The sequence below is a fragment of the Pongo pygmaeus genome, chromosome 5 (assembly GCF_028885625.2).
Source record: "Pongo pygmaeus isolate AG05252 chromosome 5, NHGRI_mPonPyg2-v2.0_pri, whole genome shotgun sequence".
NCBI classification, from domain to species: domain Eukaryota; kingdom Metazoa; phylum Chordata; class Mammalia; order Primates; family Hominidae; genus Pongo; species Pongo pygmaeus.
The window spans coordinates 63190001-63204159 of NC_072378.2; the positions used below are offsets into that span (position 1 = coordinate 63190001).

Here is a 14159-nt window from a genome sequence, read left to right on the forward strand (position 1 = left end):
CAGCTGTAGATGAAGCTGGCATTTCATGTCATGTTATATAAAAACTCTAGAGCCCCCCAGTGTGTGGTGAGATGTACCACTGTCAGACACAAAAGGGAACTGACACTGAGTACAATAAATTCACTTCTCACATCTGATGTTCATTGCAGAGCTTATGCACATTGACCAGAATGATGCTAAAATCACTTTACATGATTTAAGTTGCTACTTGATTTCTACTTTCCCACCCTCAGCAACATATATAATTGAATTCTCATAATTTAGATGTACATAAAATGCAGATCATCTCTGTAAGAATTTATGAGCTACAATTGAAGTCTAAATAATCTGGAAATAAGACCCTGCTCTTCAAGGCTGTTAGGCATATGGCAGGTAGATGCAGCAACATTTGTGTGGGTAACATCTCTGATATCCCAATTCCCAAAACACACATTCATACCTCAAGCTGACATCTGAAAAGTATTTAAATCGGTATTACAGATACAATAAAATGGAACACTGTCATTGCCAGAGTTAAAAAACTAAAGCCAAATAATTAAGTTAGGGGTCTGGCGAGAGGACAGTGTGAGAGATGCCCAGCAATATTGCTTTACATTTATACTAATACGTGCTGTTTTCATGTGGATGTACTTTTAGAGAGCAGAAACATGTTTAATTCTAGGAAGAGCAAAGCATCTCCATGACCCATAACAGGCCAAACTAACTCTGTATTTGAGATATTGTCCTTTTTAAAAGACTAAGTCCCTGCTCCTAAGGGCATCTTTAATTTTTTTCCTGAGTATTTCTTATTTAGGTCCCAGAGGGTGATTATCTTTGTGTATGTTATGGTGGAAGCTAAAAGTTTCAAGATGTATCAATAGAGCTGTCACATAGCATAGGTATATTTCTGTTGTTTTCACATTCTACAAACTATTAGCAGACCTGTCTATCAGCTAAGATAAATGATCCACTGTTAATACAGTTAGGAACTATGATGAACTTTCAAGACTCTGCATCCAAAGGATGACCTTCCTCTCACCGAGGATCTCTGACATCTTTGTGTATTGATCATACACCGGGAAAAGTGAACCTTTCACTGTTTTGACAAGTGTGCTGTTTTAGCACAAAACTGGTAGAGAATGGAAGAATACCCTCCTTTTCTGTCAGCAGTAGGAAGGTATGAAGGAAAGTCTATAGAGCTATCAATGATTTATTAGACCATTAAAAAACACCCAAACAATGGAAATAGATGGCTCCTGTATTTCTTCTGATGTGAGGCTCATGCTTAGTTGGAGTCCTGAAATGTCTGAAAAAGCAGATGCTGTTGGCTGTACATAGATTACCATTAAAATGGTCGACTTCTTCTATTCCCAGACTTTCAATTATCCAAGAGATGACTTTTGTGTGTATAATTATTTCTAAGGAGACAGGTCTTTAAAATAAGCCTTTTCTAATAATTCCTTGTGAATCACACTATGAAGAATAAAGTCTGACATCAAAATATGATGTTACAAGATGAAAGCACAGAGAACAGACATGGACAATCAAGGAGCAATCATGAAAATAATAAAAAATATCAATGATAACTGAGAGAAAAGGACTCCATATCTGACAGGAGTGAAATGAACACTCCTTTTCCTTTCAGAGTTTCTCTTTAAAGGAAGAATATAGTTATTCTTTTGTGATATGTATGAATAAAATAAGAAAATAGGCAAAGGGGAAGTAAAATTTAAAATCCATCAGGCAGGGGAGAGGGTAGATAAGAAGCTGTCCTACTTATTTTTTGTTTTGTTTTAATTTAAATTTAGGTGTTGGAGTACTGCATATCTTTCTGTAATGACATCCTGATTTAATGTTTACTTTTATTTTGCATTCTCAATTCTGCGTCTGAAGTTAAATGACTTGTGTTAATAAAATATGGAGAGGTGATTATAAATATACTCCGGTTAAGATTAATTATCAGAGCGCACTTGTCTTTAATGTTATGATGACTTACAATTGAAACAAACTAGCTTTTATTTAAGAGTCATTACCATTTTTGGTTTTTAACATTATCTGAATTGTATGGAAACAAATTTAAAATCAGAAACATTAAGTTTTGGAATAAAGGTGGATAAGAAATGTTGGATAAAGTGTTTCAGAAGGATTTATTGAAGTAACTTCACATGTTAAAAAAGCTTAAATTCTTAAAAATTGTTTAAGGGAAATAAGTGAAAAGGGATAAAAAATAACACTGGAAATATTTATCAAAATTCCCATTCTTTTACAGTTAAAAGATCTCTCTCTCCCTCTCTTTCTCTTACTTTGCCTTAAAGTACAATAATCTGTGAGCATAGGATATCTTCTATGTTAATATATATTTTTATTTTTGGGACAGAGACTTCACCCTGATTATCTTTGGATTCTTGGAGTCCATAGAAGTGCCTTGAAAATAGAAAGTTTTATACACATTTTTTTACAAATGACGTGAAATCCAATCCAGCTTTTCCTCAATCTCTTAGTTGTCTTTTAGGCCTCTTTCCCCGTGTTATGTTGCCTTAGAATCTCAATATTTTGCTAGATTCAGCACATGGGATGTCCTTACAAGATCCCACTCAGAATAAATGTTATATTATTATTCTAATATACCCTTCTATATTTTATATATATATATATATATATATATATGGCATAGTGTATAGAACAGTAGCTCAAACAAGGTTATTTCTTTAAAAATTTGATAAATATGAGTGAAGTGATTATTGATGTTATGATCAATAATTCACAGTTAATATTTGATTCTTAAGGCTTTCTAGGCTAGGAAATTTTCTCAAAATAATATCTCCTCACCTTTTTGAAGGGACAACTAAACTTTGGAGAAGCAATCAATAAACTGAGTTTCTACTTTGTGAACACATTGATCTAGGAAAGTGTAAATAGAAAAGAAGTATGTGGGATTACTCTTGTCTATAAAGAAATCAAATATAATTTGGGGAATTAAATAATAACAAAATTTGTTGCAAAATAATAACATATAGGTCAGCAAGATGGCAGAACAGGAAGCCCCAGACCCTCCTTCCCCTCTGGAGACACAGAAGCAACAAAAATACATGGACCAATTCCCTTTGTGAGGAATTTAGAAAACAGTTAAGAGGGTCCCACATGTCAGGTGATCGTGAAACCAGCTGTATCAAAGCTGTAAGGAAAATTTATGGCATTCATTCATTATAGGTCCACTCCCTAACATAGCATGGCATAATTAAGAGAAAACCCCCAGCTCCCAGTTTTGCCTTGGGAAGAGAAATAGAAAACTAAAACATGTCCAGCATGCAGACTCTTTGGGGAGCTGTTTGGGTGATTGGCTTTTGTCTTTTCTGACTCAGGAAAGGGTACCGGATTGGGGATCACTGAGAACAAAGGTGATGGTTTGGACTAATATGCACTCATTCACCACAGTCTCTTGTCCTGGCTTGGCATGGGATCAGAGAAAATTCTCACCTTCCAGCTTCTCACTAGGGACGTAAAGAATTAGGGCATGCATCCAGTGTTATGGCTTTTTGGGGGCTTCTGTCTCACTAGTTTCTGTCTCACCTGTCTCAGAATGCTGATGGGACCTGGCTTACTCTCAATATCTGGGGACTGCTGAGAAAAAAAGAGTGTTGGGAGGCTTACTTCTGCTTCAAAGAACCCAGAATACAGAAGACAGAGGCTGGTATAGCTTCATGGCCTCTCCCTCAGGAGGGAGTGGGTAAAAGAGTGGATCATGCATCCAATGTTCTGGCTTTTCAGAATGTTACAAGAGACTATCTTGTATTTCTATCTTGTTTGACTGAGAGTGCTAATGGGACCTGGCATACTCTAGAAGTCTGAGGGCTTCTGAGAATAAGAGAGATGGGCAGCTTGTGGCAGATCCAGAGAACCTGTAGTATCATATACAGAAAGTAAACGGAGCAAGAGATTATGAGCTCCTGAAAAAAGAAACTGGAAAATCACTTTAACTGGGAGTCTGCAGGCACAAGTTCAGGGAAGACACATCCATAGGAAACACTGGAGAGGACCTCAGACTGACTGTTAAAGGTCTTTCCCTGTACAAAAAGCCAGTCCAAAAAGACTGGAAGAAGTGACTGTTTTATCAAATGTGTGGATTCCACTACAAAATTAGAAAGCAAAGGAAGACAGGGGAAAGCATGGCATAATCGAAAGAACAAAATAAATCTCCAGGAGACAACCCTTTAAAAAGAGATCTATATGAATTACCTGACAAAAAATTCAAAGTAACCATTTTGAAAATGTTCAGTGAGGAGAGAAAAGTGATGCTGAACAAAATGAAAATATCAAAAAGGAGAGAAAATATGAAAGAGAACCAATCAAAAATTTTGGAGCTGAAAACTGTAATACCTGAATTTAAAAATTCATTCATTACAGAAGTTCAATGGCAGGCTTGGCCAAGGAGAAGAAAGAATCATAAAATTCAAAGATGGATCACTTGGATGTCTCAAAAGGAGAAGAGAGAAAGAAAGAAGAAAAAGCTTATTCATAGAAATAATGAATGAAAACTTCATAAATATGGGGAAGAAAATGGACACCCAGAATCAAGAAGCTGAAGTACTCCAACTGAAATGAACCTAAAAAAGTCCACTCTGAGACATACTATGGCCAAAAACAGAGAATTTTAAAAGATGCACAAAAAAGGCAACTTGTCATGTAAATGGGAGCTCCCATGAGACTATCAGTAGATTTTTTTCCACAGAAACCTTGCACATCAGAAGGGAAAGAGGTGATATATTTAAAGTGCTAAACATTTTTTAAAGGAACCTGCAAACCAAGAATACTGTATTTGCTAAAACTGTCCTTCAAGAATGAAGAAGACATAAAGACTTTCCCCATAAACAAAAACTGAGGAATTTAATCATTAGATCTTCCTTACAAGAAATGCTAAAGGAAGTTTTTCCAGTTGAAATAGAAGGATACTAGACAACAACACAAAAACTTCTGAAAGTATAAAGCTTGCTAAAAAAGGTAGATATGTATACAAATATAGAATACTGTAATACTGTAATCATGGTGTGTAAATAACTTTTGGAATTTATTTATTTTCAGTTTGTGTTATTTTTTATTGTTGTATTGTTATTTTTATGGTTTTTATTCTGGAATATTTTCTTTTTAAAGATTTCAACTTATTTTAGATACAATGGGTACATGTGCAGGTTTGTTACATGGGTATATTGCATGCTAACTTTAGGAATTTAGAAATTAAGGGCAAAAGTATAAAATAACTATAATTATAAAATATGTTAACATGTACACAATATAAAATGAGGTTATTTTTATGATTAATAACATAAAGTGTGTGTGTGGGAGCAATAAAGGAATAGAGTTTTAGTATGTGATATTGAAGTTATTATTACCTTAAAATGTACTGCTATAGCTATAAAATATTTTGTGTAAGCTTCATGGTAACCATAAAAAATACCCATAGAAGATACAAAAACAAAAAATGAAATCAAGTTATGTCACTAAAAAGTCAAAAAGGAAGAAAGCAAGAAATGAAATGAGGTACAAGAAAACTTGTCTTACAAGAGATTCACTTTAGAGTTAAGGATACACACAATCAGAAAGTGAAAGTATGGAAAAATATATTCCATGATCATATTGTTAGGCTTTGTGTCCCCACCCAAAATCTCATCTTAAATTGTAATCCCCTAAATCCCCATAATCTCCACATGTCAAGGGAAAGACCAGATCAAGGTAATTTCATCATGGGGATAGTTTTCCCATGCTGCTCTTGTGAAAGCAGCAGTTCTCTTGAGATCTGATGGTTTTATAAGTGTTTTGTTCCTCCTGCGTTCATTCTCCTTCCTGCCGCCTTGTAAGGCAGGAAGGAGAATGTAATAATACATTACATTAACAGACTGGAAGATAACAATCACAGGATCATCTCAATAAATGCAAAATGTCATTTTACAAAATTTGGACTCTTTCATGAAAAAATACTCAGCAAATTAGGATTAGGAGGAAATTAATTCAACAGAATACACATCATACTCAATGGTGAACACCTAAAGCTTTTCCTTCAAGTTGAGGAACAAGATAAGGATGCCCACTCACTGCTTTTATTGAGCATAGTTCTGGAAGTCCTGGCTGGAGCAGTTAGGCAAAAGAAAAAAAGGAATAAAATGCATCCAAATAAGAAATAAAGAAGTAAAATTATCTTTGTTCACAGATGACATGATAATATACGTAGAAAACCTTAATGATGTCTCTGACACACATGCACACACACAAAAACTGTTAGAGCCAACAAATTTAGCAAAATTTCAGGATACAAAAATCAGGAAAAATTAATTACATTTCTATAGACTAACCATTAACTATCACAAATAAGAAAACAATTTTATCTATAATACATGTAAAAGGATAAAATAGCATAAGAATAAACTTAAGAGGGCAAAAAACGTGTAACTTAAAACTACAAAACATTCTTGAAAGAGAAAAAAGGCACAAATAAATAAGAAAGACATTTTACATTCATGGAACATCAATAAAATGTCCATACTATCCAAAGTAATCTACAGATTCAATACAATCCATACCAAAATTCCAAAGATATTTTTACAAAAATTGAAAAAACAATGCTGGAATTCATATGGCACAAAGGATGCCAAATAGCTAAAACAATCTTGAGAAATAATACAAAATGGGAGAGGTTCCCACTTCCTGACTTCACAGTATATTACAAAGCTATAGTAATCAAAAGTGTATGGTGCTGGCATAAAGAAATGTATAAACCAATGAAACATAAGAGGCTGTGAAAAATCCCATGGACACATGGTCAAATGATCTTTGAAAAGGGTACCACAAATGCATGTGGAAAATAATCTTCAACAAATGATTTTTGGAAAACTGGCTATTCACATGCAAAAGAGTGTCATTTTATAATGAGCAAGCATTTGGCATATATCTGAAAGATGTCTTGAGGTAGTAGAAAATTCAGAACTTAGCTGAGGTACAGTCACTGAAGATGTCATAAAATGTAAAATATTCTATTCTCAACAAGTATGCTACACTGCTTTAATTTACAATATATAATTACATGGCATTAAAATTCTGGTACATCAGTCTAGTGGCAAACCTTAAGTAGGAACAGATAAATATGTTGAATCTGCTTATGCAACAATTACTCTAATGGGAGTAGGAAATAGCGTATGTTCCCAAGGATTCTCATTATTTTAAGAATGTCCCAGGAATTCCCTGTTAGTCACAAGTCAATTCTCTTCCACTAGTAACTGAGAGATGAGAGACCCTGAAAGGCCTTGAATTCCTTTTTCACTAAGGCAATTCCTGACAGAAGAGCTTCAGCAACATCTTGGATTGCAAACATTCTACTGACCATTATATTGACTATAATAACAAAAGAATGAAGGCAAGTTCACATTCTAAGGAAGACTCCAGACCACTTTCCACAATATTTTCCACACAGTAGGAAACTATTTTCAAGAAGGTAACCTCTACTCATCATCAGGAATCAATTTGTTCAGCTCTATGATAATATTTTCAATGAATCAGTAAGACAATCAATAATACGTTTTCCTTTGTTTCTTCTGAAATCCCTTTATTGTATAAGAAATTAATGGTATAATTTAAAAAGCAAGGATTTTGAAAACTGAAAAAATTAAATTGGATCTTTGTCTCACACTATACACAAAAATCTACTCAAAGTTGATTAAAGACTTAAACTTAACCCCCAAACCATAAAACCCCTAGAGGAAAACATGGGGAAAATGCTTCATTAGTTTTGACAATGATTTCTTGGATATGACACCAAAAGCACAGGCAATAAAAGCAAAAATAGACAAATGGGACTATGTCAAAAAAAGCTTCTATGCAGCAAAGAAAACAATTAACAGAGTGAAAAGGAAACCTACAGAATGGGAGAAAATATTTGCAAACCATATGTTTGATAAGGAGTTAATATCCAACACATATAAGGAATTTCTACAACTCAATAGCAATGAACACACAAAGCAGACAAACAAAACCCCAATATAACCTGATTAAAAAATAGGCAAAAAACTTGAATAGACATTTTTCCAAATAAGACATACAAATGGCCAACGGGTATATGAAAAGATGCTCACCATCTCCAATCATCAGGGAAATGCAAATCAAAACCACAATGAGATATCACTTTATACTTGTTAGGATGGCTATTACCCAAACCAGAAAATAACAAGTCTTGGTGAGGATGTGGAGAAGTGGAAATTTATGAGCACTCTTGGTCAGGATGTAAGATGATGCAGCCACTATAGAAAACAGTACGGGGGTTTCTAAAAAAATTTAAAAAACTACCATCTGATCTAGCAATACCACTTCCGGGTATTTACCCAAAAGAACTGGAAATAGGATATTGAAGAGATTATTTGCAATTGGATGTTCATTGTAGCATTATTTGCATTAGTCACATCATTCAATAGATAGAAACAACATAAATCTTCATTAATGGATGAATGGATAAAGAAAATGTGGTAAAGTATGATCTCACTTATATTTAGAATCTAAAAATGTTGAACTCATAGAAATAGTACAATGGTGATTGCAGAGGCTGGTCAGGGATGTGGATAGAAAAAAGAAAAACATTGGTCAAAGGGTACAAAGTTCCAATTTGATAAGAGGAATAAATTTTGGTGATCTATTGCACAGCATGGTGACTATAGTTAATAATAACATATTTAAAAACAACTAAATGAGAGGATTTTCAATTTCTTACCACAAAGAAATGATAAATATTTGAGGTAATGGATATGCTAATTTGCCGAATTTGATCATTCCACAAAGTATACAATGTATCAAAACACTACATTGTACCTGATAAATATATACTATTATTGTCTGTCAATTAAAAATATAATAAAAAAGGAAAATGATATATATATAGATATTATGGAATACTCAATTTTTTAAAAGAAGGAAATCTTATCATATGGTACAACATAGATGAACCTTGAGGACTTTATGATAAATGAAATAAGCCAGCCACAGAGTACAAATACTGCATGACTCCACTTAAATAAGGTATAGAAAGTAAACTCACAGAAGCAGAAAGTAGTCAGAGATTGCGGGGAGAGAGAAATGAAAAATTGCTCTTCAATGACTATAGAGTTTCGGATAAGAAGAAAAAGTTCTAGAGATCTGTTCTATAATAATGTGTATATAATGAACAGTAATTAACAATAATGTGTATATAATTAACTGTACACATAAAATTTTGTTGCTTAGTAATAGTTGCAATAAAGGAAAACATCATAAATCACGTTCAGCACAGGTATCCCAGAACTTAAAGTAAAAAAACAAAACAAAACAATAAATCAGATCAGAAATAAAAAAAAAGAAAACATCATATAAAATGTTGTGAGACCACATAGTTTTGGTTAAAAGCGTGGACTATCTAGTGAGAATGTCTGGATTTGAATCCCCAAATAGCTGTGTGATCTTGGGCAGGAAACTCATCCTCGTGCTTTATCTTCCTTCTCTGTATTTGGAGATAATAATAGTATTTACTCCATATTTTTTGGTAATGATTAAATAATTTAAAATATGAAAAGTGCTTAGAACAGTGTCTGGAACATAGTATTATATATTTTAGCTATTATCAGAATTAAGAATAAATTTTTACTTTTTACTTTCAAAATTACCAGAAAAACCTCCAAATTAATATAGGTGTTTTATTCTTATCCAACCTAGAATATCACATTTGAGATTTAACCCCTTTGGTGTCAATCTGGCTTTGTTTTGGGTTTATGTACTGAAAAATACTATTTTGTACATAATGATTCTTTGAATATACTTAACAACCCCTACTAAATTATAATGAGTAGAGGCAGCGCTGGAACATATTTTGATATTTTGTGCCAAAGTCCATGACTCTTAAAATTAAATAGCTTCAGCTTGCAAAATTTTCAGTTCTTGTATCTTTATTCCACAAACCTCCATCATCCTCCTACTGTAATAATAGAGGAAAAGGCAGTAGAAAATGTGCAGTAGAAAAGCCACCCTTAGGTGCTCTTTCTCAGACAAGATCCTGCCAGGACTTGGAGAGAAAGGGCATGTGCCGTAGATGTTGGGCCCTGGAGGCTGTAATATACCGTAACTCTGGGACTGAAGTGTGTCTGAGAGAATCTCACCACATATAGCCTCCACAAGCGTGACCAAATTGAGCTTTGGGGTTAACACAAGTTAGAAGGCAGCAGTGATTCACCCAGGCTTAGGAGCACTTGAATTGGGCTGAACTTAAGGAGGCAGAGTTATAAAAGCATGTGACAGCTCCTGTAGTGGCAGCAGGGAACAGCCACTGAGGCTTTAGAGTGCCTACATGCATTCTCTCTTTACCACCCTAAAATTATCCACATTATTTTCCATTGAAATAATAAATTCTACTCCTCTGTGTGTGCATGTGCAACTTGCAGCATTCTGATCGGTATTTCATTTGGTCAGCCTAAAGGGCAAGGTAACTGGTTTGTCAAAGAGGCTATAAATATGTCATATTTAACATTTTCAACAACAAAAAGATATTTATTGAGCACTTACTGGATTCTATGTGTTAAAAATGTGATTCACTAATGTAGAAGTTAGTAGCATATTTTATGCTATTCATAAGAAAATACAGATCTTTCAATATAAAAAATAGGCAACTATAAGGAGTTAATAAAGATGTAGTCATACTGAATGCTTTACATTTTTCACTATGAGTGATTCATATATTTTCTACTGCTTGAATATTCCATGTCTTAAATCTAAATATGTGGCCCTCTCGGGATCTAGAATGACTTTTTAAAACATGAAAACAATTTTGTTCCTACCCTAACAACCCACTTGAACAATTTTGAGTCAGCTGCAGTAGCAAATGAAGATCAGTACAGTGCATTATAAAGGAACACAAAAGTGCTGGGAAACAGAACCTGAGATAGAGCCTCCTTTCTTATCACTATAAAATTCTGGTCAAATAAGATACTCAGTATCCTTCAGCTGTAGGAAGGAGATAATCATTCTGCCTTTTCAGGGTTCTTGCAGATATTAAATGAGATAATATTTAAGGCCGTAATTTGGAAAATACAAGGTGCTTATAGAAATGTTAGATGTTATTATGTGCTTCTTTTGGATGCCTATATATACTCAAGAGACTATATAGAAGAAATGAAAATAAAATGAAATTTCCAATTCATTAAGGCAGTGCATAGTGGCTGCTTTAACGTCTACTAAAATTAGATCTCTAATTATACAGATTAATTCTCCATGATGATCAAATGAACTAGGAATTTTTATCATAAATGTATTGCAATAAAGTTATACTAAGAAAAATGTAACCAACCACATCATTAAAACAGAAAGAATTCAGCAAATTTCCTGGTCTCTGGAGGGATAGACATTCTCTTTTCTTTCAATTTAGACTCATTCAATGTTTCTAAGAGAAATTTTCTGGCCAATGCAAATCTGGAAGACTGGAAACAGCCTTTTTTTTTTTAACAGTGCAGGTACTATCATATCCTATAAAAACACAAGTTTTTAAAAAATTGTCATATTTTGCCAATCTTTCCCCACTCGGGAGCTGTCTTTTTTTTTTTTTAAATCAAGCACAATATATTAAACCCAAAGTGTGAAAGGAAAATCAATTTATTGTTAAATCTGATAAAACTTTGATAGTGACAGGCAACATTAAATATATTTAATCATCCCTAAAGTATGAGTTGAATTTTCTGGTGCTTTGTTGAGAGTTTTTACAAGGAATCTGTTCAATTAAGAAATATGATTATTGCTTAGTAACATAAAAAATACTTATCTGAAATAATGAGGGCACAATTAGTGTTTGGAACTGGATATTGGCATACCTACCTGAGAGGCCTGGGAAATCTCTGTATCTTTCTTCTGTACTGGAGGTTTTCCATCTGCAGTCATTTCAATCATACAAACAACTCCAGGGCTGCCAACAGGTGTTGTGTAGCTAAACGTAAAACAGAAGAGGCCATTATGATATGCATTACTGGCAAGAAAGGAGTAACTTCACACATGGATAGTAAGTACTTCTTCATTGAGAGAGGTACTTTCTGGATCACAACAATCCTGAAATATGGCTCCAGCCAAGTGTGGACATTTTCAAGTAGATAAAAGATATATTTCTTTTCTAACACTGCGTTTTATTTTTTTTCTCTCCTACTGACTTTAAAACTGGACATGGAATGCTTTCAGAAAGTTAAACCTCCCACAAAATAAAAAGAGCTTCATGTGTATAAGTAGATATTGATAAATTTTAAGTGCTAACTGTGGTTGACATATGGTCTCCCTCATGTAGGAGATTGTTGGACAAGTAACATCAATGCTAAATGATGCTAAACTCCCTAGGTAGAAATTTCCCCTCCTTGGCCTACAGGGAAATTGAAATGGAATAAGAATTGAAAGGCTGCATACCCCTGAGCAGAGAGATTACACTGTGATACAGTTATCAGAACTCAGAAAGCATGCTGCTAATGTATCGGCTGGTACTGTATCTCAGAGATAAAACTATAAGGTTAAGGGAGTTTGTAGAATGAATAGCAAAAATGGTCAACACACAACTGAAAATGTATCAGAGTTTATAGAATGATGCAATCATATGAAAAGGTACTTGGCATATTTTTTAAACAGCTTATTTAGAGTTTAAAACTTATTTAGAGTTTAAAAGAAAATTCAAACAATATTACCCTGGCACCTGCCATATTGTAACACCAGTAACTTGCATTGTTATAAAGTTTATTTCGTAGAGATAATATGAATATGTTCGCTGATATTAACAGTGGCTGTTTCTGCATACTGAGAGTGTGAATGATTTCATTTCTCATTTTTGCTTATTTGTATTTTTTAAATTTTGGACAATGATCACATTTATTTTTTATTTTTTATTTTGACCAGACTTTCTTGTTTGCCTGGGCCTGAGGAGTTTCCCAGGACATGGGACTTTCAGTTTTTTTTTTTTTAGACGGAGTCTCCCTCTGTCGCCCAGGCTGGAGTGCTGTGGCGTGATCTCGGCTCACTGCAAGCTCCGCTTCCTGGGTTCATGCCATTCTCCTGCCTCAGCCTCCCTAGTAGCTGGGACTACAGGCGCCCGCCACCACACCAGGCTAATTTTTTTTTTTGTATTTTTAGTAGAGACGGAAACCAGTGTGAGTGAGGATGGTCTCGATCTCCTGACCTCGTGATCCACCCGCCTCGACCTCCCAAAGTGCTAGGATTACAGGCGTGAGCCACTGAGCCCGTCAGGACTTTGTTTTAAAACCAGAGAAGTTCCTGGCAGACCTGGAGAAGCTGGTCATTTTATTTTTAAAACAAAAAGTCAATTTTATTAAACAATTATTGGTTAAATAATTTAGTAATATTTTTTCTTAAAATAACTTTGTTGACTTAGTTGAATGAAAAAACAAAAAACAAACCCTAAGCTTCCTCTTTCGCTTACCTCTCTTAAAGGCACAACTGTGGGCTGGTTCCTTCTCCTTGCCTACTAGGTAATAAGAATCTGATACGATCCTTCCAGTAAATCATTCCACTACCGTTTTGGCTTCCACTTTAGTTTACCAAGGTCATTTCTAATTCTGATCAGGTCACTGTTAAAAATTCTTGAATTCTGGCCAGGCGCGGTGGCTCAGGCCTGTAATCCCAGCACTTTGGGAGGCCGAGGCGGGCGGATCACGAGGTCAGGAGGTCCAGACCATCCTGGCTAACACGGTGAAACCCCGTCTCTACTGAAAATATAAAAAATTAACCGGGCATGATGTCGGGCACCTGCAGTCCCAGCTACTCGGGAGGCAGGAGAATGGCGTGAACCCGGGAGGCGGAGCTTGCAGTGAGAGGAGAGCCTGCCACTGCACTCCAGCCTGGGCGACATAGCGAGACTCCGTCTCAAAAACAAACAAACAAACAAACAAACAAAAACTTGAATTTTAAGAATTTCCGACGTAGTGTGAATTCTGTAAAATATATGAAGCATATTTGCCACCAGTGTGGATATGGCCAGGTTGATATGTATGGATGCTTTTATACTGGAGATGGAGAGAACTGCTCTCAGGGAATGCACGAGATCTCTGCTTCTTTCATTCAGAGCTTGTTGAAATCTAACCTGGAACTGAAGCTCCACCAAAGGAAGCTATTCACACTATTTGCTTTCTGTTATTCCTTCT

At 34.8% G+C, this 14159-nt stretch overlaps 1 protein-coding gene across 1 annotated transcript in view; it reads right to left on the reverse strand.

Moving 5' to 3' along the window:
* The window catches only part of LOC129037898 (protein eyes shut homolog), a 518317-nt gene that overhangs the window by 274628 nt on the left and 229530 nt on the right, over positions 1-14159 (reverse strand). Inside the window, exon 5 of the mRNA XM_063666297.1 lies at positions 11845-11953. Coding sequence (XP_063522367.1) covers positions 11845-11916 — 72 coding nt within the window. The 5' untranslated portion in view covers positions 11917-11953. The remainder of the gene's footprint in view (positions 1-11844; positions 11954-14159) is intronic.